Source organism: Tachypleus tridentatus, chromosome 12 (genome assembly GCF_004210375.1).
Source record: "Tachypleus tridentatus isolate NWPU-2018 chromosome 12, ASM421037v1, whole genome shotgun sequence".
NCBI classification, from domain to species: Eukaryota; Metazoa; Arthropoda; class Merostomata; order Xiphosura; family Limulidae; genus Tachypleus; species Tachypleus tridentatus.
The window spans coordinates 42,849,899-42,876,212 of NC_134836.1; the positions used below are offsets into that span (position 1 = coordinate 42,849,899).

The 26,314-nt window shown below is 33.6% G+C and overlaps 1 protein-coding gene across 1 annotated transcript; it reads left to right on the forward strand.

The window, feature by feature from the left end:
- The first annotated feature begins 1,069 nt into the window (after window positions 1–1,069).
- On the forward strand, window positions 1,070–26,089 carry LOC143233141 (Iroquois homeobox protein 5a-like). The gene is made up of 5 exons (XM_076469081.1): window positions 1,070–1,227; window positions 4,187–4,462; window positions 17,098–17,213; window positions 21,741–22,147; window positions 24,767–26,089. The coding sequence occupies exons 1-5, from the start codon at window positions 1,171–1,173 to the stop codon at window positions 25,516–25,518; spliced, it is 1,608 nt and encodes a 535-aa protein (XP_076325196.1). The 5' UTR covers window positions 1,070–1,170; the 3' UTR covers window positions 25,519–26,089.
- The last annotated feature ends 225 nt before the right edge of the window (window positions 26,090–26,314 follow it).

A 26,314-nucleotide genomic window follows, 5' to 3' on the forward strand; every position in this document is an offset into this window, starting at 1 on the left:
TGTTAGCATATTAAATATATTTTAATACCAGTATTAAACCACATTATAACGACAACTTTATTATTTTACTTTAATATTACACTGAACTGTTCCGCCTCAGAACTTCTTCACGAGTGTTCCTAACACAAACCGTAACAATCTACACTAATATAAAATGTAAAATGACTAGCAAGAACCTTTACAATGACTCTAATTCTTCTCTCCAGTTACTATGGACAATATTCTTTGCGATAAGTATCTAAAACCCAGTCCTCCTTAAACCACTTTTCGTACTGTATATACACACACATAGCATCACTAAGTCAACATCGGTACAAAGTCCACCAGATGGTATGGTATACACACATGCTAATTTGTCACAGCCAACCATTTATGATTTACGATAAAAGGCGGAGTCATAAAAATTTCGAGATGATAACGTCGATTCATTTGCTGTTATCCTCTCAGTCACAGACGCTTCGCTTGTGTTCTTGGAACGACCAGTTCCCATGATTGGCTCAGACAAGATGCATTTCGCACTCATCACACTCCCCTTTTCTGTTACCCCTCTTACGAGACAGAGGGGAGTTAGTACCCCGAGTAATGCATAACTACATGAACGTTTGGCCAACTTGACGAGTGCCCCGCGACCTTGCTTGTGTCTTACCCGAAGTAGAACGGTCAAAGTGATAAAAGACCGTAATACTTCTGACATAATTCATCCTAGCTGCCCCGTGCATGTATTCTACTATGTTCTTTCTCCTGTAGGAAGCCAGTGTCAGGATCACCCAGCAAACACGTATTCCCGAGTTTACGTATATTTCTGTAAACACTCGATCCTTAGCTAAACAGGAGCATCTAAACAACGCACAGCCACCAACACGCTATAACGTAGTCTCTTGTTTACTCGCTTCGCTGCTGCGCTTTTCGCCGGAAAGAAACGCCATAATTTTCGCGACTTCAGACAGGTCGGACTATCCCTCGTTCTGTGTTTATAGCGTTACTTGCTCAGGACAAAATTCAGTGTTTGACGAAACTGTCTTTGAATTTTTTTTTTCGGTACGTTGTCATCGGACATATTCATCCAGGTATTCTGCAGAAGAGAGATTTTTAGAACGTTAGATTATACTAAAAACATACATAGGAACTGAAACTTTCTGGAATCTTTTATATTATTAAACAAAAGAAGAAATGTCATGTCTTCAGTTTGGTTATAGTTCCGCGCCTCCTACAGTCAACAACGGTCAGGTAAGGTTCTAATTCCTTTTACGATTTTTATGACATTAATGTTTAATTATATTACATATTAGTATATATGTGTGTGTGTGTGTGAAGAGAGAGAGATTTTGTTAAATGTATTAGAATTATATGTGTAACAGCCATATAAGTAACGGCTTAATGACTTAAACAACAGACAGCCCTTTGGAATTTCCGCGTTCTTGAACGTTGGCATCAGTTGACTTGCTTTAGTTTTCGTGGTTACGACGTATCAGAAAAGGTTTATTTGTTTCAAAGCAAAAAACTGCATCTCTAAAACAATAAAACGAAATCATGTTTTGTTGTTTTAATTTGTTTGTGGTGCATTACATGGCACTGGTTTCGGTATTTATTTAGTAGCCTACTTTGTCTTAGGCTTTGTAAATGATTATTATTCCACCTCTATCATTGTCAAATTAATATTGTCATGAGATATCTTGCTGCAAAACGTAAAATAAAATCATAACATACATGACGATTAACCAATCTTACTTGTATAATACAACTATGTCGCTAGTTTCTATACAATTATTACAAACGTTTCGTTTCTTTTGATATTCATTTACATAAGATAGAATTCTTTCTTAATCCTCTGTTATAACGATCTTTCTGTTCAAGTTATAGAAAGTAGTTAATGCCTTTGTCTAGTTCTAAAATCGTAACTGATAAGGGTACAATTCAAGTGATGTAATTCGAGTTAAGTATAATACGATATTATATTTTAGATATAACGGAATGCGTTTACTTATTACGTTCCTCAACGTAGTAAATGTTGAACTGTTTATGAGTGATATTAATGAATAAAACCAAGTCTCATAATAACTCATTAATTGTAAAAATTATCCTGCATTAAGAACTGACTTCGGTCGATATTCCAGAAAATAATTTCATATTTATTTTATAAAAAAACATCCAAGAAGAAAGTCCGGTTATAACTGATACCCAAATACATTTTTTTTAAATTCACAAATACAGATTGTTTGAATTTATATTATTGTCTGAAAATCGTTGTTACAAAGGTAAGTCAAGATGTCGCAATATATGCCAGACGTTTCTTCAATAAGCCTTAAATGACGTTAGGTGCAGCAAGTAAAATCATATAATATTGCCTACCATTGTATGGCGTATGCCCGAGTTTCTAACGTTAGTCTGTTTGTAGATGAACAGAGAATATAATCAGCGGTTCAGCATTTAATCCGTTAACAGATAGACAAGCTTCATAGGATATTTATGATACCCACATGGCGACCTTGTGGTGAATGTAGTGACGAATATCCATTCCTGTCTGACTAATGCTGTCATTGTACGGCGTATTTAACGTACGCTCTACGATAAGAAGGTTCATGGACTGGATGTTTGTGTCAAAATAACTTTTAACAGGTCACACAATCAAGAATCGATTGTACCATTCTAAAAAAAAATAAATATTTTTGCTTTCCTAAACGTAAATATTTCAACAAATTTGTTTTATTCACACATTTGTCTAATTAGAAATCGAAACAATATTCATTTTGTAAGCATTCACATATATATGAATACAATAAATTTATCTTTCATGTACGTTGATAATCATATAGTTGAAACTTTATTTGCTAAAAGTGTATATAAGTTTGTGTGTAGAGTACTTTGTGTAACAACAACCTTAAGACGCTTTAAACAAGGTAGCAGACAGTTTTATGAAACACAATATCTATATGCACATCTATTTAGTAATATGCAGAAATATTTTTGATGGAATAAGTGGGAAAGGATCTTATTTTACATAATTTTCCCTTGTAAAGAATTTTTCCCTTGATAGAAATTACGCTAATTTGGTTGATTTACTCTATATATATTTATTGATCACAAAGTAATACAAAAATACTGCATGTTTCCTCATTCAAAGGCTTTCGCTAATTTGGTTGAAACTGATTTACCTGGTGATTACTTATATATGTGATAAAGCAGATTTTTTTTGCCTTCAAATATATACACAATATATTTTTAATTAATATTGATTAATAAGTGTTGAGTTTAATTCTCGTTATAGATTCTGAGCCTGATTTGTGAAGCATAAGACTGATTCTTTGTAGTCTATAACTACACACCTAACTAGTCAGCGTTGTTTCATCTCTCATAGATACTCAACTAGGTCCTATATCACGGCTTAGTTAACACAAAATAAGTTCATAATATTTAAGAAATATAATGTTTCACTTATAATTTACACGAATAGAAACATAAACCTCGGCACCTATTTTGAGCCAAAACAGTTATAAATGAACCTTCTTTTTTAAAATAAAAAATTTTGATTTGATTATATATTTTTTATCATAGCCTAAACGTTTTTGATTCCAAAATTATATAAAGCAGCATGTCCATTTTTATCTAATATTGGTCGGGAAAATCCGGTAACCGTTAAGACTTCGTGAAGCTGTGAATATTTAATAGAAGGCGATGCATTCTTAAGGTATGATGGGTATAAGTTGGTGCTTCTTTATTGTCTAATTCTTTTCAATAAAATCCTTATTTGTTTTTAGCAGCTGTGTTTGTTTCCCTTGAATACACATTTCACTTCGAAAATCAATTAGCCTCAATACTGAATACAACTGTATTCCAGAAACTAGCCAGATAAACATTCCAATTTCAAAATAATGAAGTAATAGTATGCAGCGATTTAAATATTTTTACCAAACTATAAATACAGTTTTACAGAGGCCTTGGAATGATAAATCGCTTTCAAGAAGAGTACATTGCCTCATTTTCGAATACCACCGGCCTTCACTTGATATGAGGGTTATTTTTAATTATGAAAATAATAATGGAGAGTCTGAAAGAAACGTCAATCTGAATACAATGTTTAATTCTTTCTCAGTCAACCACATCTAGTTCTTCCGTTTCTGCTGATGAAGAGACGATAATTCTGTGAATAAAACGTTTGGTGTTATCTATTCTATTGTTTCCCCAACAGTTACTAATGCCGGGACAACCTGTAAGTGGACAGCCTCACTCAAACCCTACCGCGGGACAACCCTGTTGCGAATCCGGACGTCCTGTTCTCTCCGACCCGCTTACTGGACAAACACTGTGTTCATGTCAATATGACGCCCAGCTCTTAAGTTACCAGCGGCTGACAGCAACAGGGTTGCCGTTAAACATCTACGGAACCGCGGCAGCAGCGGCCTATAGCGGAGACCAACCAATAATTCCCCTAACACCAGACCAAACAACTTTCTATGCACCAACAGTAAGTTTATCCCTCAAATTTCAGCATTACTGTTTTATAGTTGAATCATAAATGTTTCACTAATCAATATATATGTATATGTTACTTTTTGTAATATTATAAACCATTATAATTTTTTATAATCAGTACATATATATATATGTTTGTGTATTAATTTATTTGTGCACATAGCTGTACAGAGTTTAGTACTGTACATGATTACCCAGGTAATTTTTAATTCTAAGGTTCTTTGATAATGGCTCATATAAGAATAATTGATTCGAAATGTCGTCAGTACAGAGAGATGATCTCATTTATTTATTAACATTATTCTGGTGAATGTTACGTATTCATTCAACAAAACGTCAGATGGAGTAGTTTCTAAGTCGCTATTTGTTGAGTTTTGGAGTAACACACACATGAGCAATTTAAATGTTAGTCCATCTCTTGTACGAACGAAAACAGAAAAAAGAAATGAAAATAAAATAACTTGTGATAACAAAACCAAATAAATTAAAATAAGTTACGAAACAGAGCACTTGCCATGTTCACATTCCGTGTCTGATTATTGTTCTGCAAGTAGCCAGTTATAAAAGTTGAAACATGGTCGAATCTGCGTTAGCTTTGTACTTTTAAGATATATTTTCCAATCTCATATTTCACAATTTGCGTTCATGTTTAATTAGTAATTTCAGATTAAATACGCTAACAATGATAGAACCAGCAGTCTTCTCTGTTTTGAGTAGATTTTGGGTCCTCGAAATGAAGCGAAATCATGTTGTTTAGAACAAAACGAAATTTTATTACTTTCTCATTGTCTTCTTTCAATAACCTGTCTGTATTTTAATGTGAACAGTAAAGTGTTTAAATATAAGTGTTTCTCCTTGTTAATATCTAAATAAATAGAAATCATATAAACTGAAGTATTTACTTTCTTGGGAAAGGTCATTTTCAGTTATTTAGCTTGACAAATTCGCCGTCATTCTATTATAGAAAAATATGGCTATTACTATTTGTTTGTATGGCTATTACTATTTGTTTGAAATATACAACTGATAATGTATATATATAACTGATAATCTATCTATATATATATACAACTGATAATCTATATATATATATATATACAACTGATAATCTATATATATATATATATACAACTGATAATCTAAGAATATATATATATATACACCTGATGATCTATAAAAAAAATATAGGACACTTTCTGTAAAGCCACAGTTCGAGTTGATGTGTAGAATTTGACACACATTAATAGAACAGAACATTCATACATTATAAATAGTAGTGAAACACGTGTTTACACAATAAGGATACAGGATGGAAAAAGCTCTTTGGAACTGATCCAATGTTGAAAATTCGCTTTGGCTTAGCTTTCATATGTAGTCTGTACCTGACGTCAGGTAAAGACTGAAGACACGAGAGCCTGAAAGTTCACGAAAAATACATTTTCATGTATACCAAAAAAGTAATTGAATACGTTATATTTAAATATTTTAACCACAGATATATACAGGTACATATATAATTTCGGTTAGAGGCACAATTATGCGATTACGATAGAAAAAAATGTTTATTACTTATTTTAGCCAATAAGAGTTAAATAGACAAAAGTTTTTAGTGCTGTTCCTTTCAATGAATAATTTGTTTAGGTAAATCCAACATATTACCCTGACTGTTATATTTGAAGATAACATTGTAACCTAATAAATGATAACCTCAGATACTTTGGGTTTTATACAAATAGCGTTAAGTATCGTAGCTATTGTAGGGACAGCCAGTTCAGGGCAGCGGGTACACATTTTGTTGCTGTCGTTATAAGCTTTCTAAAATATGGAAAGTCTACTTTAATAAGTTAAGAGGAGTTATCCAACAATCCAGAATTTAAACCATCTCGTGAGTATATAAGCACTAAATCCGAACACAATTTCCCTTACAAACAAGAAAATAGGAATATAATTATGTCACCAGCCGTCACTTGATATCATAGAATAGCAGACTGTCACGAAAAACAAAGCCACAGAAGATAACAAAGGTATCGCCCTTCCTGCAATGATGGTAATTTTGAAGGTATGGCATGATGGCTAGAGCGCTTAACTCATACCCTGTAGATCATAGGTTTGAATACCGATTCTGATCGTCGTTGCACGTTAAAATGTTTCAGTCAATATGACTATTTGTTTGTAAAGAGGATCTCAAGGTTATTAGAGGGTGGTGGGTGGTGCTGATCAGTTGCATTCTGTCTTAATCTATCACTTAAAAATTAGGGAGGGGCTATTGCAGAGTAGTTTCGCGCTAATTTAAAAACAGAGAAACAATGAAGTTTCAACATGTTTACAATTAATCTGTTTTTAAACTCAACAGTTTAGTTGTAAATCCCTGTAGAAGATAACTGGAACTTCTAACAAGTAAGTCAACACATACTCTGACACAAGTTCGCATTTCAACCGATTTAACTGTGGACATTTATTACTCTTCTATACCTTCTTTATGTCATATAATATCTTATGTAAGCTGAAAATCCATCCACTTACAGACTCAGTAGTAAATCAATGGGCTTACGTCGCTAACAATAAGTTTTTAATATTCACGTTGGGCAGACCACAAATGGTTCGTTATGCAGTTTTGTGCTTTTTAACAAACTGAAAGCTGATATTTAGCGCCATCTATTAGTGTATCTTGTAGTATATGTTTTACAGATAAATACGTGCTATAATTTAGCTGCTGAGCTCATATATCACAATTAACAATGTAATAAAGAAATTACTGTCATAAGGGTATTGCAGAAAATAAAGTAACAATAAGACAACAAAATTGAGATAATAATAATAATTTCACTGTGATAATTTTAATAAAACCAAATATCTAAAAAGTTACAGTAGTGAGAATTGCCTTCACTCTCCAAATTATATTAAAATAAAGAGTTATGAATAACCGTAAGAATATGTTTAACAGGAGTAATTAAACTGTTTTATTTATACTGCAACAGTTAAGACCAACAAGTGGAAAAATATAACATGTGGTCGAAATCATTACTTTGTAGTTTTTCTTGATGATGTTATGTTCATGAAAATCGAACACTATTTATAATTATCAAATGATTTAAGAACAAAAGCGGGAATTAACTTTTGTAATAAAAACATTTCAATCCCAGTCTATTGCTTAAATGAAAGTATTCAAGAGTATTTGGTATATACATATACGCAAACATTGCCACAAACTTACAGAGACGTAAGTAGAAGATAACTACATCAACTGATATCAGTATAGTTCTTGTTTATAAAGACGAAATTTTAAACTGCTCGAAGTGATGTTATCTTTGATTCTGAAAGGCGAAAGTTGTAACTAGCTTAAAATTCATGGATCTGTACTGAGGTGGTAATATTTCTTTATAGGATAAATTCTACATGAGAACAGATGCACGTATATTTTCTCTTGCATTTATGAACAGTATAATTGAATTACAGAATAACTGTTGTAATTTACATAGAATTTTTGCTATTTTATTTTACACCTCAGCAGATATTCTTACACGTGTTAAAATAGTTACAACAGAAAACGAATTCGCAGTTTTAATTTCTGTGTTTATCAAAGCAGAGGGTGAAATGAATGGCAGGTCCACTTGAGATTAAACGTTTGTTTGTTTTTTGAATTTCGCGCAAAGCTACTTGAGAGCTACCTGCGCAAGCCATCCCTAAATTAGCAATGTAAGACTAGAAGGAAGGCAACTAGTCATCACCACCAACCGCCAACTCTTGGGCTACTCTTTTACCAATGAATAGTGGGATTTACTGTAATATTATAACGCCCCCCGGTTGAAGAGGATATCATGTTTAAAGTGATAGCAATTCGAACTCGCGACCCTCAGTTTACGAGTTGAGCGCCCTCACCACCTGGCCATGCCGGGGAAGATTACTCGTGGCGCTTTTTATAGGAACGTCAGTTATCTGTTATACAGACGTTCCCAATATTTCTGGTATTTTTCTTTGTTTCTTACGCTGAATGGCTAGGCATGGCCAAGCGCGTTAAGGCGTGCGACTCGTAATCCGAGGGTCGCGGGTTCGCATCCCCGTCGCGCCAAACATGCTCGCCCTTTCAGCCGTGGGGGCGTTATAATGTGACGGTCAATCCCACTATTCGTTGGTAAAAGAGTTGGCGGTGGGTAGTGATGACTAGCTGCCTTCCCTCTAGTCTTACACTGAAAAATTAGGGACGGCTAGCACAAATAGCCCTCGAATAGCTTTGTGCGAAATTCAAAAACAAACAAATCTTACGCTGAATAACTGCGCAATAATTTACACCAGGAAAGAAACGATTTTCAATTTAAAAATAACTTAACGGTTTAATAAGCCAGTATTTTAGTATGCCTAAAGTATTATACTCACATATAAATAATATTTCAGAGTACGTTTTGTCTTTTATTGCCCAGTCTAACTGACATGTTCCGGTATTGAATGAAAAATCTTTTGGTGAGTGACTTATGGGAGATGAATGTGAAATACTATTTTTTCACATCTTTGATTTGGAATTAGAAACGACGACTTAAGAAAAATATACAGAAATACTATCTACAGTTTGCATAATTTGTATCACAAATTTTAGAAACACAGGTTTCTAACGCTTCGTCAGTTTTCGGCACTTAAACCGTATCTCGTACAATATTTCTACTTTTGTTTTCGCCAATGCACAATATATTGTCAAAACTATCTACAATTAATATAACATTATTTCAGTGAGCACTTTGCACATAAACAAAATTGGTAAAATCAATTTATTTTGTCTGAAATAATTTCATGCTTTCAATATGTGTGTGTGTGTGTTTCTTATAACAAAGCCACACCAGGCTATCTGCTGTGTCCATCGAGGGGAATCGAATTCCTGATTTTAGAGTTGTAAATCCGTAAAATTACCGCTGTCCTAGCGAGGGAGTATATATGTTAACATATTTAAGAAATATATTTGTTGTAAGGTTAGGAGTGTTTTTAACACTCTCAGTGGAAATAAATAACTGTCAACATTATTTTATGTTTTATCAAACCTATATCTAACCTTTTAATATTTTTTATTTATAAAAAATGTAAAAATCAGGTCACCTAAGAACTAATCATTCAGATATGAAATAACGGTATATTTTATGTCACATTATGTATGTTGTAAATTCATATTCTCCATAGAGCTATTCATCTTACCACTTAGTCTACGCATCAAAAGTGGTGTTTGTGTAGTACATTACTTAGCATGAAAACCTGAAAAGAGTTCAGAATCGACATGATTATTTTCAGTACACATATTGGAAGTTACTTTTATGTTTCAATAACATATGGATCTCTGCAAGGTATGTTTCAAGCAAGCATTGCCTAAATAAGGTTACTCCACCTTTCCAGGTAATTTCTCGTATATTAGCAACAAAAGTGTATCTTGTCTGGTACTTGTTGATAACTACGTGTTAGAACTAAAACCTGAATTACACTGTATTTTTTAGCAATTAAATTGAGATCTCGTTGTAAATACATTTGTCAACGCACAAAATGCTTGTGAAACGTTTGACCCAAAAAAAAAACACTGTTTTGTATTTGACTGAGAATACTTTAAAAGAAACAAATCGCATATGCCATCAAATTTTAAAGAACTAATATTTGTGTGTATGCTTTTCTTATAGCAAGGCCACCTCAGGCTATCTGCTGTATCCACTGAGGGAAATCGAATCCCTGATTTTAGCGTTTTAAATCCGACGACTTACCGCTGTACCAGCGGGGGACATACGATATTTAAATGAAGTCTTATTTTTATTGAATACAATTTCTCGTCACAATACAATACTCCAAACCTGAGCTATCGTAAAGTGCAAAAAGCATTTGATTTTGACTGTTATAGTATCATTTTCTCAATATGCTTTGTATAGTTTCATTAGCAACATTTTTGGAAATAATAAAACAATAAATCAAATTTTTCCAAAACTGTGAAAATCGGATGACTATGCGCTTACTACTAACTCATAAAGCGCTTATAGAGAAGGAAATAGTTTTACACTAATTAGTTGGCACTGTTCTTTCCTTTTTCTAATGTAATTATAAATCTTCTCTGATGCGTTACAACTCCATTACATAAGCTAGGTCTTTAAAATAAAATTGTGTAAAGTCATTAGGATGCAGAACAGCTGAACTGCTGAAAATTATTTAGTGCTTTTGGATAACTACATTAACGCTGTTAACAAAAATGTTTCACACACATCAAGTATATAGGCTACTGAATGTTCTAGTGGTTGATTCAGTATTGTGTTTTGCTCTTCATAGGATACTAATATATTGTACGTTGTGAAATATATTATGGATGAGTTTTGATTTTATTTGTTTATAATTTTTTTTTTTTGAAATTGATAAACCTTTATGATTAATTAATAATAGCCCAGGCATGGCTTCATAGAAAGCGTGCCTGAGTGTGAATCCGAGGGTCCATGGTCGGCTTTCTGTTGCCGCAAAATCTCCGTATTTTAGCCCTATGGAAGTATTATAACACTGACGGTGAAATCGTACTATTGGATTAAAGAAAAGCCCAAGAGTTGGCAGTGGGTGTTATTGACTAGCTAGCTGCCTTCCTTTCAGTTTGTATGAGCTCGAAATTAAGGACGGCTAGCTTAGATAGCTGTTGCATAGCTTTGAGCGAAAACTTGAAAGAAACAAAACAACGTCAGACAACTACTCTAAAATGACATCAGTCTCATGTAATCACTACGTGAATATTATACTTTAAAATGATATCAGTCTGTGAGACTACGTGAATATTATACTTTAAAATGATATCAGTCTGTGAGACTACGTGAATATTATACTTTAAAATGACATCAGTCTCATGTAGTCACTACTTGAATATTATACTTTAAAATGATATCAGTCTATGAGACTACGTGATTATTATACTTTAAAATGACATCAGTCTCATGTAGTCACTACGTGAATATTAAAATAAAAGTGACAAATTTCGTGCTCAGTCTTTATGTAAATGTTAAAATATAAAGTTCAGAAAATAACAGAACTTGCATAACTTACTCAAAATATCAAAAACGCGCAACATGTTTAGTCATTTACGCAGTTACTTTTGTTATAATAGACTAGAAGGAAGGCAACTAGTAAAACATCACCAACTCTTGGGCTGGACTTTTACCGACGAAAGTGGGATTGGTGGAAACAGTATAACGTCTTCACGGCTGAAAGGGCTATCATCTTCGGTGACGAGGATTCGAATCCGTAACTCACAGGTTACGAGTCGAAACTTCTAGTCACTGAGCCATTTTAGACTATATAGAGTTGCCGTCCGGCGCTGCGCTTACGATTTCAACACTGTAAAGACTATATATATAAGACTTAGTTGAGTGGACGGCAACTGCCTGCTGTAGAAACACAAGTGAAGAGAACAACGTTCCGAAAGCCTTTCGTCTTCTGCTAGTTACCGTCCATTTAAATCTAAATTTCATCACGAATACTCTGCCTAAACAATCCATCAAATAATTTAAAGATTAAGTTATAATTGAAGACTGAAAAAATTGTAGTTCATTTTAGTCTTTCAGGCTGTTACCAGCAATATTTATAAAACAGTTTTGTTTTCTGATAATGATGGGAACAAACCAAGATTTTGTAATTTAGGATTTTTAAATTATCATAAAATGTGCTGACTCTTTTGAAGTTTGAAAATAATATAAAGAATACAATGTTTTCATATACGAGTACAAACACCAACTTATATCACACTTTAATTACTGTACGCGCAAAATATTCAAATCAGAAATGAACAAGAAGTGTTTTAAAGGAAAGCACCTGCAATTGCTGATTGTTTGACAGGTGCTAATAAATAATCACGTGGACAGAGACAAGCAAATGTTTCGACGCATGAGAACGAAACGCCTGGAATAAAGAAACGTGAACGTTTCTATTTGAACATTTAATGATTTACACTCATAAACACCGCAGATGTTCAGTTTTGAACAGTGTATGTAGACAGGATATTTTTTTGCCGTTGTCTAATTCCATTCATACTAATGTTTCAAATATTTAACTGAATTTGACGAAGTAATCCAAGTTATCAGCGGTTGAGTTTTTTAAAATTTAAAATCATATTCTTTTAGGTTCAAATGTTTCATGGATTGTTTTAAACAATAATTTAGTTTTGAAACCATTATACAGACATCAGGGCATACAGTTATTGAAGCCTGCCAGAGTTTTTTAATGTCTAATTGGAGTTCTGTAGATTTCTGGAAAATTCGCTTTAGAGAAATTCAGATAGGGTAGTGTTGTTGTTGCGTTTTAGTTTCGCGCAAAGCTACACGAGGAAGGCAGCTAGTCATCACCACTCACAGCCAACTCTTGGGCTACTCTTTTACCAACGAATAGTGGGATTAACTGTCACGTTATAACATCCCCACGGCTAAAAGGGCGAGCATGTTTGGTGTGACGGTGATTCGAACCCGCGACCCTCAGATTACGAGTCGAACGCCTTAACCAGCTGGCCATGCCAGCCCCATATGGGGCAATAAATTTGATTAAGTAAAATGATCCGCTAGCAACCTTATTAATTTATATGAATGATTCCTTATCTGTTCTTACTTAATATATTAAAATGGTTCAGATAATACAAATATTTTAAACTTTTGTTAGTGAAATTTCGTGATGATAAAAGAACGACTAATTTATTTAGAACTGATTACCCGACATTTCGAAATTTCACAGCACTCTTACGCCGCTCCAAAGTAAATATTTCTCGCTCCGGTATTTTCAGTTAGATTATACCCCACGTCACCTTAACCCAACACTGTTTTACATTTTTGACAACTGACTGTTTCACTGAACAATGAACGATAATTTGTATGTAATGATGTATCACCGTAGTTGTGAATTACTGTCTGAATCAATAAAATGAGTTTGACCGTGAAAAATACGACAGTTTTTAACTGTGTAAAATTTTTCCCAATAAAATGGAGTAATTATAACATATGATAACAGCTTTGGAGCTTATGGACTAGCTTATAACAACAGTACAGTTTTCAATAAACTCTTTGATAGCTAAATGATTTGGAATGAATATATTTAATCACTAGTGAACTTTTATCAGTATTAGATAAACTGACAAAAATCACGAAAATGTTGAAATAATGTAAAACAAAACAAGAAAACGAGACAGTGGAAGAATGTCTAGTAACAAAACGTGTTCATAGTTGTCTTGTGTAGTCATTTCTAAAAATTATTTATTTATGTGTATTATCGCGATGTATCTGCATACTTACTACTGCTAAACTATTAAGTGTTACGTCTGATCACTGCAAAATATTTGTGAAACGTTTGTACAAGAATACGTTGTTTAAGAACTGGAAAAAAATATGTAAACTTATGTCAGATTCCCCAGATATCATATATACATATAACTCTACGAGTTTACCGGTAAAGTAATTTCAACTTTCTACCAGATACTTGTTTTATTAACATACAAAAATAAATACATAAATATGTTTATAAGTATACCGTGCATATATTTTTCCTTTTTCACAAAAATAGGTTTAACACTTTCATAGGTTATAAATAAAAATTGTTCCCATGAAAATCCATCTTGGCTTTCTGCAGTGGAAACGAAGCGACCATTTTGCATCAACTGTTGACAGCTTCGCTCCCGAAACACTCTCCATGACTAAATTGCTTGGATAAACTAGTTGGGGATTACAAGAGCAGCGGCGGGTAGATTGACAAATTCTACTCTTCGCCCGGGTCGCATGTGTTTGTTCAGGTTATTCAATCACTCATTCGCTTTCCCCTCGATAACAGCTAAAGCCAGCCACTATCGTGCTATTACTTATGAATCTATTTTAGAGTAGAATCATGAAGTTCGCTTACGTGTACGAAATATGTTAACTATGTTTACCGTAGGATGTTCATATGTTTTCTTACTTAGTCCTACATTAAAGTACAGTAAAATAATTGAAATTTGAAGAAAATAACGCCTTTTTTTTTGCAATAGAGACGTATTTTCATTTAAAAACAACTATAAATGGTTTTACAAACAAAATTGCGCACATAAAATATGAAAAAATGTCAAATAAACAAACACAGAAAACAATGAGCTTACATTTTATGTATTTTTTTCATGCTATATGGATTGTACGGTTGAGAAATACATAATTTGGGCCACAACACACAAATTTAACAAGGCTTAAAGTGCATAACAGAAGTTATTAGGTATACAAAAATAGCCTTAATTAGCTAGCAAAGGCTGAAGTGTAATAAGAGAGCAAGAACACTGACCATGTTCACACGTAGGGTTCTCGTGCGTGCGTCTATAACTAGATTGATGCTACAAGTGCACTAAAAATGAAAGAATTAATAGTAATCAAAGGACGAAAACTATGTATTTAACAAGCCTAAAGCGGTTAAATAAAGTATATACCAAGAGTTGCGTTCCATACGCTTTTGTCGTTATGTTTGGAGTACGTAAATTAAAAAATAATTGTATTAGGTACCACACAAAAGATTAGTTAAGAAAACCACACCCGTATTTCTGGGGGAAGGACCAGTTAATTGGATTGTAGGGTGTTTGGAATAGTGGAAAGCAAAATGTTGTTCTTAATGAAGTTCAGTCAAATTGGACTCTTGTTATGAATGAAGTACCTTAGAGGTCAATAGTTGGGTTTTTGTTTCTTCTTTTCTTTATTGTTTCCATTAATGATATTGATACAAACATATTCAGTAAATTAGTATCAAACGTTTGAGTATTTGTAGCTGTAGAATGTAGATAATGCAGAATACTTCGTATAACTTAATGAGTTAGATAAATATTGGACAAATAACCTTTAAGTTTTGTAAGCCGAAAGTAAGGATGTATTTGACTAAGCATAACCCGAATGACGCGTTTAATATAGATGAGAACCGACTTAATAGCGTGGCTGACGGAAATTGTCTTGACATAGTAGTACGTATACCATTACCGCCATTGAATCAATGTCCAGTTGCTAGAAGTAAAAGTATTAAAATATTAGGGTGTTTATAGACATGTTGATTAAATTCAAAAGAGGTAATTATATCTTTTTTTTTAATCATTAGTTAAGCCTCGTTTAAAATACTGTGCACGGTTTTGGTCTCTTTATGTAAGAAATCATAATCATTTGCTAGAAAGAGCTCAGAGAAACGGTACTAAAATAATTTCGAAGGTAGAACAATTATTTTACACTCTTATTTTATTTATTTATTTATTTTTGAGAAAAGACGGGTAAATGGTGATTTTATTGAAGTTTATGTAATGGGCTAAGAATTCAATAGGACTACCGTATTTGCTTTCTTTGTAGAATATTCTGAAGACAAGAAGACATGAGCTTAAGGTCTGGAAAAGACAGACTGATATTCTGTTAAGCTTGTTTTATTTTACTAACAGGAAAACTGATTTATAGAATTAGTTATTCTTGGAAGTAGTTTAGGCCTGCACTTTGTGGAAGTTTAAGGGTGAAATGGATGATTTTTTAAACAAATAAAGGGTGGTTTAAGTTTTTATTTTCCAAAGGCTAAGTGTACAAGGACAACCTCGAAGGAATAAATGGTCCCTTGTTGTCTGTAGGTTATATTACGTTAAGTTGAAATAAAACATTTCGTAATTATTATGACATTTTTCTTAACTGTCCAAGAATATGTTTTAGAAAAGGAGGTATGTGAAGAAAAACGCACTTTGCGTTAGGTCGCACAAAGAAAATGAACCTACTGATAAAAAAAGTATGAACAAATATGGATATGTAAATACAAGATACCCTAAAAACAAGATATTTAAAACTGAATTTCACCATCTGCAGCTATTTGTGGTAAGAAATGGTTTTAAACATTTAGCTATTGTTTTTAGAAGAAACTATTCATACACAATTTTATCACGTGGAAGGGCTTGTCGGGAATCTGAAAATAGAGAGAGATATAACGGTCTAGGTCGTGACAATACAAACTCTACAGCTTAAAACATATACATGTTATTTTAATACCAATTTAACGTAGAATGCATAATATTATTTAAGCATATAATACAATGTACATTTAAATCATAAGCTTGCGCAACTGTATATCTTTGTTTTGTTTATCAAAGCTTTGAGAATAGGTAAGTAATAACGTGCCACCGTTATTTCTATAAAGTCGTTATTTAATTATTCATCTTCATCGTGATTCATTCTAAAGAAATAATCTCAGGTATGCACCATTTATTTTTTTAAAAGTAAATTATTAACTAAAATATTAACTATTACTATAGAACATAACACTTTGATCATACTATTTTGGCGTGTTCTCAGTGACCTGGATCGCATCTGTTTTTAATACACAAGAGTCACACACACAACAACAACAAATAGGATTATTTTCAAAATTAACCTCATTAATTATTGTTGTAGAGTTTTCTGTATCTCTAACATAAAATGTAAGTGATTTAATATACTTTGGTCGTGTGAGGAAGCTTATTTTAATGACAGACAATGCAGTAAGTGTATTCCACTCCAACAGTGTTATTGCTTATGAAGCTGACTAGAACGTTACAACTTGATTTTAGTCCTAAATATTTGGTTTATGTGTATTTATTCATAATGTTGTATTGCATAACTGGAATTATGCATTTTGTTTTTCTTATTATTTTAGACCAACGGGTTCGACATCAAAGAAAATTTGGAAGCTTGGAGAAGTCTTTCCTATACTGGGTCACTGTATTATCCTTATGATTCGACTACTTTAGGGAACTACCCGTTTCCTAATGGGTAAGTTAAACAAACTCATGTTTCGGTGGACATACGACCATAGAGAAGATTGTTACTTTATCCTGTGTAATAAGATAACAAATTTCAGTAATTTCGTGCGTATATTTATTGATATTTTACAAAGCTGGATAAACAAGTTTGTTTAGAAGAAAAAGAAAAACTGGCTTTAAGAAAGATAAAACAAAATTTTATATACATATACTTGAAAACGTAGGCATTTTAAACGAACGCAACATGCTGGTTCTCGTTCTAAGTATTTTGTTTGAGGTATTTCTACAAGAGAGAGACACCAGTATACATGGTACAGCGGTAAGTCTCGGGATTTACAACGTTAACATCAGCGGTTCGATTACCCTCGGTGTACTCAGCAGATAGCACAATGGGGCTTTGCTATAGGAAAACACAAGCACACACATTTAATCACAAATAAGGTTGTAGCGTCATTTTTTAAAAATTAAGTTTGAAGTATTTGTGTAGGAGATTCATTAATACATAGGGTTATTTTTTCAACTACAAATAAGGTTGTAACTTTCTTTTTCTCTTGTGTTTAAAGTATTGGTACAATAGTGTTATTTGTTTAAGTCAGGTACAGTTGTAGCTTCCTTTTTCTTATAGTACATACGCAATACCATAATTCTTTATACATCAGACCAATACTTGTGTCAATTAACGTTTTGCCTACCAACTGAGTCAGTAAAGGATTTCTGTTTTGAAATCACTCGATTATTTTAATCTTCCAAATAACATCGCTAGTAATAGAAGTTTTAATGTCGAAACCCGTGTCTACACGTGCAACAAACGAACATTGTGAAAGTTTTGCCAGAGAATTTTATTATTTCCAAATAAGCTCTAACTAAAAGAAATTGATGAACGGAAACCCATAGTAATCATTACACGCAATAATTAAGCGTGTATTAAGAAGAAATATATTCTAATAATTTCTTACATTTCTAAAGTATTATTAACTTGCAATTTTTTATACTTTGTTTCATTTCACCCACATAAAGAATTGTTATCAATTATATTGTAGACCTGATACAAATGAGGCAGTCATTCACTCATAAAACATGCAGCAATAAAAACTAGCGTTAGATATAATACTGTCAGACAAGGTTTTCTCCAAATCTCGCAACAGACGAAATTCACTTAGATCAATACTTATATTTAAGCCTTGAAATGTAATTATGTTTTACATAACCAAAGGCCTTAAGCTCAATGTTAGAAGTCGCCTCACGTTTTTGGACACAGACAATATTAATATTATACTGTTATTTACGTTTGATTTAGCGCTTTGTACATTAGAATCCTTGAAGTAGGGCACTTCTGCCAAATATTGATAAAGAGGTCCGTGTTTTATCAACTAGGACATGTGTAGGACACATGTCCACAAATATGTCGGTCTATAAAATAATCTGGTTTTGATAAGGCCTGTGTCTACAAGGACGTTAAATGATGCAATTGGTCATATGATACGTAAACATGTAGAAACAAGAATTTGGCTATGTTCTCAGGTTTCCAGTATCAGCTGACTTTTTTACGTCGTTTAAGCTAAGTTATCCTCCTGTCTTACATATAGAAGACATGGAAACTATTGGGACTTAGCAAAAAGTAAAAATTTTGAATATGTAAAAGTGACGTGTGTGAAGAGTTTGGAACTATTATGAACAAGCAAAAGTCACCATATATTGTTTGTTATTTATATATTTGTATGTGTGTGTTACCAATTGAGTTTTGTGTTTAATTCGCCAACATCTCTTCTTTATTGATTGTTATATTAACTTGTTCACAAAGAGTTATGTTAGAGAAATGCATCTTTAGGATAATTTGCTACAAAATATGACGAAATTACAAACTGATACACTCCTGGTAGCACAGCAGCGAGTCTCAAGGCTTTTGTTTGTTTGTTTGTTTTTGAATTTCGCACAATGCTACTCGAGGGCTATCTGTGCTAGCCGTCCCTAATTTAGCAGTGTAAGACTAGAGGGAAGACAGCTAGTCATCACCACCCACCGCCAACTCTTGGGCTACTCTTTTACCAACGAATAGTGGGATTGACCGTCACTTTATAACGCCCCCACGGCTGAAAGGGCGAGCATGTTTGGCGCGACGGGGATGCGAACCCGCGACCCTCAAATTATGAGTCGCATGCCTTAACGCACTTGGCCATGCCGGGCCATCTCAAGGCTTATAATACAAATAATTGGGATTCGTTATTCTCGTGGGCACATCACAGATAACTCTGTAAAGCTTTGTCCCTAACTACAAAAACCCACTTATTTTGGTTCGCTTGTTGTTAATCAAAATACCACAAAATGGAATATATGTGATCTACAAACCACGGATATTGAAACTAGATTCAATACTTACTCCTGTACCACTGGAGAGTCAGCATATGTGAGAACCACAAAAAGAGAAATGAAAATTTCATTTTTACCACGAGAAAACGTAATAAAGATCTCTAGTTTTTGATGTTTAAAAAGACGTGACACATCAACTGTGAACAGCGACTGATTAAAATCTTGAGACTAAACTTCCAAAAAGAAAGTACTGGTTTTAAAGTCTAATAAGTTGTTAGTTTAGCATAAATGAGCGAGATTTCGCGACTAGTTTGAAGTAATACCACTTGTAACAATAATTTCGACTCGCTGGGAATGAACTATATCTGTGCGTGCTCTTCATTAGTTTATTTATTTCTCAAGTGCGTGCACTTCCAAACAAGTGCATTAAGATATATTTGTTCCTGTTCAAGAAAGTTGTTTTTCTTGATGACTTTTGAATGGACATAACGACCTTTGTTTAAGTTAGCTAAAACTGGCGTTAAAGGTTGTTTCATAAGTAAATGTTGTTGTGAATGGACGTAAGGACCTATGTTTAAGTTAGCTAAAACTGGCGTTAAAGGTTGTTTCATAAGTAAATGTTGTTGTGAATGGACGTAAGGACCTATGTTTAAGTTAGTTAGAACTGGTGTTAAAGGTTGTGTCATAAGTAAATGTTGTCGTGAATGGACGGAACGACTTATGTTTAAATTAGTTAGGACTGATGTTAAAGATTGCGTCGTAAGTAAATGTTGTACGAAAAGGATGAAAACAAACTCTAACAGTTTGAATTTAGATAATCAGTTAGTGATATTTATTTGTATCTAACAGAACCTGATTTTTTAAATATTTATTCATGAAAACTCTCATCCATTAAAGGTAGATTACCGAGTAACTCATTAATTTTTCTGAGACTTATAGTATTTAATAAATAATTTGATTACGTTAAATTTTGTAATAAAGATAGTGGTTTCCGTACATCCTGATCTGATTACAGATAGATAGCTCGTGTGACAAACTGTGGATCAGAGATTCATTGGCTCACATCCTTTTACCGCCAAAAGGGCAGGAAAAAAAAAGATAAAATCGTGTCCCGCAAATTATGATTTCAGATGCATTACAAGTGTGAAGGTTAAATCCCACTATTGGATTATAATTGCCCAAGAGTTGACGCTTGAAACGTTTATTAACTGTTTTCCCTATATATAGTGTATCACTTAAAAATTAGCGACGGCTATCTCAGAAAGTCCACGAGTAGTTTTACGAGAAATCGTAAAAAAACAAACAAACAAGCCTTCAACACATCTCGTCAAATAAGTCTGTTTTTTTATATTTAAGAAGTTTCATTTTAAGTTATTAAGCTTTGCAAAATTTCAGAATTTGTTTAGAATACAAATGTAGTTAGTAAAATTTCTGCTTTAAAATTTAATATGAGAATAACAGTTTTAACATACTTGTATTTGTAAAATGGTATATCAAGATAATAACAAATATTTATGTATGTTTCAACGTATATGAATTATAAGTACTAGTAAAATACACAATATATTGTTACCTCGAATAGCGTAAGAAATAAACTATACTTTTTAACATTCAAACAAAATATTGGTAAAAAGACAAGGAAGCTAAATCCGACATTTTTACATGTCACAAGATCATGTATGACTGAGTAGAATAAATGAAAATGTCAAAACTGCTTTCATTGTTTGTATATTAATAATTTTTTTTTTGCAAAAATATGCTTTATTTTTAGCCGCGGCATAGCGGCTCATAGAATAGTTCTGAGATTTGTGTGTGTTTTGTTTTCCAATACAAATCTTTAACTCACAGCTCAGTCATTTCTTGATCGACCGGAGATCTAATTAGAGTTTTAGACTCAGGAGGTTAAACCCCTTTTGATTAATTATCTGACCACGCCCAAGGTCTCTTCGACTAATTTACTGTATTGTATCTAGAGATTCTGATGAGTAATAAAATCGAGTCGGTTTCACGCGTGCCCCACGCTTGGTGTTGCTGGCGCACAAAAATGTGGGTAATGGAAAGGAAAATAAGGGGCTCACAGATTAATTCACTCTAATCCTGACTAAAACAATTTCAAATGTCGCAGCTACTGAAGATACCTCTTGTTTGCGTTAATGAATTATAAAGTGTTACATGCATGTTGAGCTTAAGTACAATGAACTGCCTAAAATTATTGGTGGTATTATTTTAGATATGGAATGGATTTAAATGGGGCTAGACGAAAAAATGCTACCAGAGAAACAACGAGCACTCTGAAGGCTTGGTTGAATGATCATCGTAAAAATCCTTACCCGACTAAAGGGGAGAAAATCATGCTTGCAATAATTACCAAGATGACACTAACTCAAGTCTCCACGTGGTTTGCAAATGCCAGACGACGTCTTAAAAAGGAAAATAAAATGACTTGGTCACCACGTAATCGGTGTGAAGATGATGACATTGACGATGACGGGGGTGACGAAGCTAACAAAAGCAAAGGAGAAAATAGAACCGACACATCAAGGAGACGAAACGACAGCGATAATGAAGAAAGCAACGTCAGTAGAACATTGGAAAGCTGGGAAGAGAAGTCACACGTTATTATATCTCGTTTAGAAGGTACGTACTGAGAAGAAGTGTTATTATTTCTTTTCTTTCACAAACTAAGGTGTTAGAAACTCTAATATATGTATATGTTTTCTGATACTTTTTATAAAAATATAAACGGTCACTTTAAGTCAAGGTATCATTAGATCTAACCGTTATTAATCAATCATTCCACATAATTACGGTCCCGCTAGTACAGCGGTAAGTCTTGGGATATATAATGCAAGAGTCAGGCGTTCGATTCCCCTCGGTGGGCTCAGCAGATAGCCCGTTGTGGCTTTGTTATAAGAAAAACACACACACATACCACATAATCAGATATTTGAAGTAAAAATTAAATTATAACCCGATTGTAACAAATTATAAATACTGACATTGCGGTTCTTACAGCACCCCGCTGGTACAGCGGTAAATCTTCGGATTTAAAACGCTAAAATGAAGGGTTCGATTTCCGTCGGTGGACTTCTTATAAGAAAACGCACAATCGATTTTTAGAGATATTTTATACATATCTTGCAAGTATTCATAAATGGTATATTGCAATACATAAATATTTTATTCTTTAACTGAGTTAATACATTTTCTCCCTAATTTAACATTATCGTGAGTGATAAAGATAGTTACAACCAACAACGTTTGTTTGTAAGATTAAGTGTATATGATCTTTTCAACAGGGTATTTATTCTATACATTAGAGATTCCTGAGGAAAATTGTTATAGAACCAATTAGGCATGGATTCACTTATTTTCTTTTACCGAACTTACTTCATTTCTTGATGTTAATTACTGTTGTTTTGCTGTTTTACTGAAGATTAGGTAAACGTAACGGTTAGAATATCGAACTAGGATTCAAGTGACTCGGGTTCGAGACACGGTTCTTTTTAAAAGCTCTTTGTTCTGTCATCTGCGGGTGCGTTGCCCAAGTGATAGTCAATTCATTTACTTGGATAAACGTAGTCGCTTCATGGAGGCTGTTTCTGACTGGGATTCATCCTCCTGTTCCGATTGTGTCTGGGCTATAGAGTCTCTAGTTCGGTCACTAAGTCCATTGTGTGCATCAGGTGATATTGTAGTGTACAAAGACAGGTACTTATTTTAGGTGTAGTACTGTATAATGTAGAATGTAGAAACAAGTTTCTTAATTAAGCAACATTCCACATGCCAATGTATCTGTATATATATACAGGGTGTTCGGAAAGTCACTGTGCAGTTTTGTAATCATATACATATGTAAGTGCACAGTGACTTTCCGAACACCCTGTACAAACGTTGATTCGTTTTGGTACTGGATTACCCTTCGTTGTGTCTATTAATATTTGCCATTTCAGTCAGTTATATGATTTTCATTAACTGGCTAAACTGTTTTAGAATCGGAAAATTCTCATTTAATTTACAAAGGTAATAAAAAAGACTTACAAAACAACTTACGTTTTGATGTAGAATAACACCTAACTTTATTCGCAGTATAACATGTTTTGTGCAAAATTACAGCAACAAACATAATCTTACACTTAACTTAACTATAACTGGAAACACGAAATATCTTCTTAAATCAGCTGAAAAGTGGAGAAAGAAAGTTATTCATTTTTATAGTTTTTTATGTAACTTATATATGTAATCACATTCTTGTTTTCTTTGTTCACTCATTTATACACTCATCTATTTAAATAAGGTAAAAATTCTGAAACAAATATAATCAAAGTTAGCTTTAAAAAAATAAACCAAGAAGAGTACAACCCACTCTCTTAAAAGAAGACTGTGTCTGGATTTTGCTTTGTTTTTTATGCGAGTGGGTTGTTCTGTTTGTCGAGTTCATGGAAAAAAAAAAAAGCGTCTAGTTGTGTTTGTGCGGAGTGCACGTGTCTATTTGTCATATAGATGGGTAGAATGCATGGTTAGCGCTTTAACCAAGCGTGAAATGATAATTTGTGGTTAAAGAGACAGTAGGTGATAATTAGCGTTAAAATGAATGAATTATTCTTCATGTGCTAAGGTCTAAAGTTGGGGCTTATCGATGGGGTGAGAGGACACATTCTAAATTATATACCTCACTTGTAAGGTAATATTTTGTACTTATATACTTGCAAACCGGTATTTGCACGCGACAAAATGGATAATTATATACATGTTTGTACAGATAAAACAAACTCTTTTGTAACATTTTTCTTAGTTGTATGATAAACCATCAGAATGTGTTCGAAGTTTGTAGGCACAAATCAGAAATTCTACACTTGTAATTTTAATAAGTTATGGCTGTTTTATTAGGAAATTCCTTCATTGCAAAGTCACGTAGTTACAAAACTTCGTGTTGCACTTAAGATATAAATATGCAACCTTCTTTTCTTTCTATCTACCGCAACAGAATACAAATACAAACTATAAATCTCCATTTTCAGGAATGTTTTTAGAATATATTTATGTGTATGTGTGTATATACATTTGCATATCTCATGTTTAACGGTACTTCTTATTGGTGTTTATTCTAACATTCATAATGTTACTGTTAAGATAATGAACAAAATCATGGAGCTTAATCTCAGACAGAAATTCCCTATAGTTTTATTAACAAATTAGAGGCATTACTACAGAGACAATATTTGTATCATCTAATGACTTCTCTCGTCTCTACAGGCTCAGAAGATTCAGAAAATATCGACCATTTGGATGTCGAACATGATCGAGTTTCTTTAGATAATAAACTAGCTAACGGCAATACGAAACTTCCAGAAATCAAAATGGCAAACAATTCTTTACCTGGTGTTCCCGAAACGTTGAAGTCTTCCGTCTCGCCGGGACACATTCCGTCAGCAAGTCGGTCCACTGAAAACCACAGTCCAACCACCGAAGCTTCGACCAATCCTATTAAACCTAAAATCTGGTCCATAGTGGATACAGCAACGTCCAGCTCTCCTTCCTCCTTAGTTTCGGATAAATTAAACCCCCTTCAAAGAACAACTCGTTTTGATTATTTGACCCCTTATCCCAAGTCCACATGGTGCATAAACGCCTTTGAGAAAGATGCATACCCTCTAACTTCTAATAGTGGTCCATCAGCTGCTCCTCTAACCATTGCGACCTCACCGTCTTCATCAAATTCGTCTCTAGTCTCGTCAACTGGTCTCTTGGAAACTCCGTCTTCGTCAGCATCCCTTAACCTTTTACGTAGAGCAGCTGCTGTATTTTCAGCCAGTGACTTAAACACACAGAAATCAGGGTCAAATGCATCGCTGCCGGTGTTCAACCTCTCGTTACCCGGATCTCGTTTAATCTCATCCGTCTCGCAGACGCCCATGTCCGCGAATGTTCTGACGGCTGTTTCTAGTAGGTCTGTAGTTTCTACTAGCCAGACTGGTGTTGGTTCAGCCAAAAGCATCACGTTATGATAAAAATAAAAAACAACAAAGTGTCCCTATGAAACTGCAAATAATGAACTCGGTGCTGTTGGCCGCTGTGAAACATCACGTAGTAACTAGGAATCGATTTTCACGTTACTATCGTTTCCTTCTGGATTTCAAAAATTACGTTATTAACTTACATTTACATTAATGGTCAATAGATATATTACATGTGTACCTCATATTAATATATTGATATGTTATCAACTTCTTTCTGAAGATTGGAAGATAAAGTTATCTATTTAATATTTCACTTTCAAAGGTATTCCCAATTTAAATTCCGTGTTTCAGTTTTATTGTTTCATTTCCTCTGAAGATGCAAATATGTGGTACGGATGCTACATGGAGTTTGGGAAATTTCGTTTCTAACAGCCTGGAACATGAACTTTTTTTTACGAGAAACATTTCGTTAAGGCGTCTGAGTTACTGTCACGTCGTTACGGAAGGGTTCATTGCAAGTGTTTTCTTGTGATTGGTGAATTTGATAACTAGATTCACTACAGTGATACATATATTATATTTGCAAATGTTTGAGTTATTAAAGGTGTCTTGAATTCAAGTTAAAGTCTGTTAAATTGAAACTTTTATGTAGACCTAGATCGTTTTTACTGTAATTTATGTTTAATGAAACACTGTTCGTGACAACCCTCCCCGTAACACATGTTAATACAGGCTCAAACGCCGTCTCATCCCCAAGTGTTATGTTGTTTTTGAACGGTCACCATATGATTGTACAATTTACGACCTATTTTTTTTTATTTATTATTGTCACCAGTCAATTCTA

Coding starts and splice junctions, on each gene's coding strand:
- LOC143233141 (XM_076469081.1), top strand. CDS start 1,171: ATGTCATGTCTTCAGTTTGGTTATAGTTCCGCGCCTCCTACAGTCAAC. Junction 1,228..4,186: donor CTACAGTCAACAACGGTCAG/GTAAGGTTCTAA, acceptor TTTCCCCAACAG/TTACTAATGCCGGGACAACC. Junction 22,148..24,766: donor TATTATATCTCGTTTAGAAG/GTACGTACTGAG, acceptor TCGTCTCTACAG/GCTCAGAAGATTCAGAAAAT.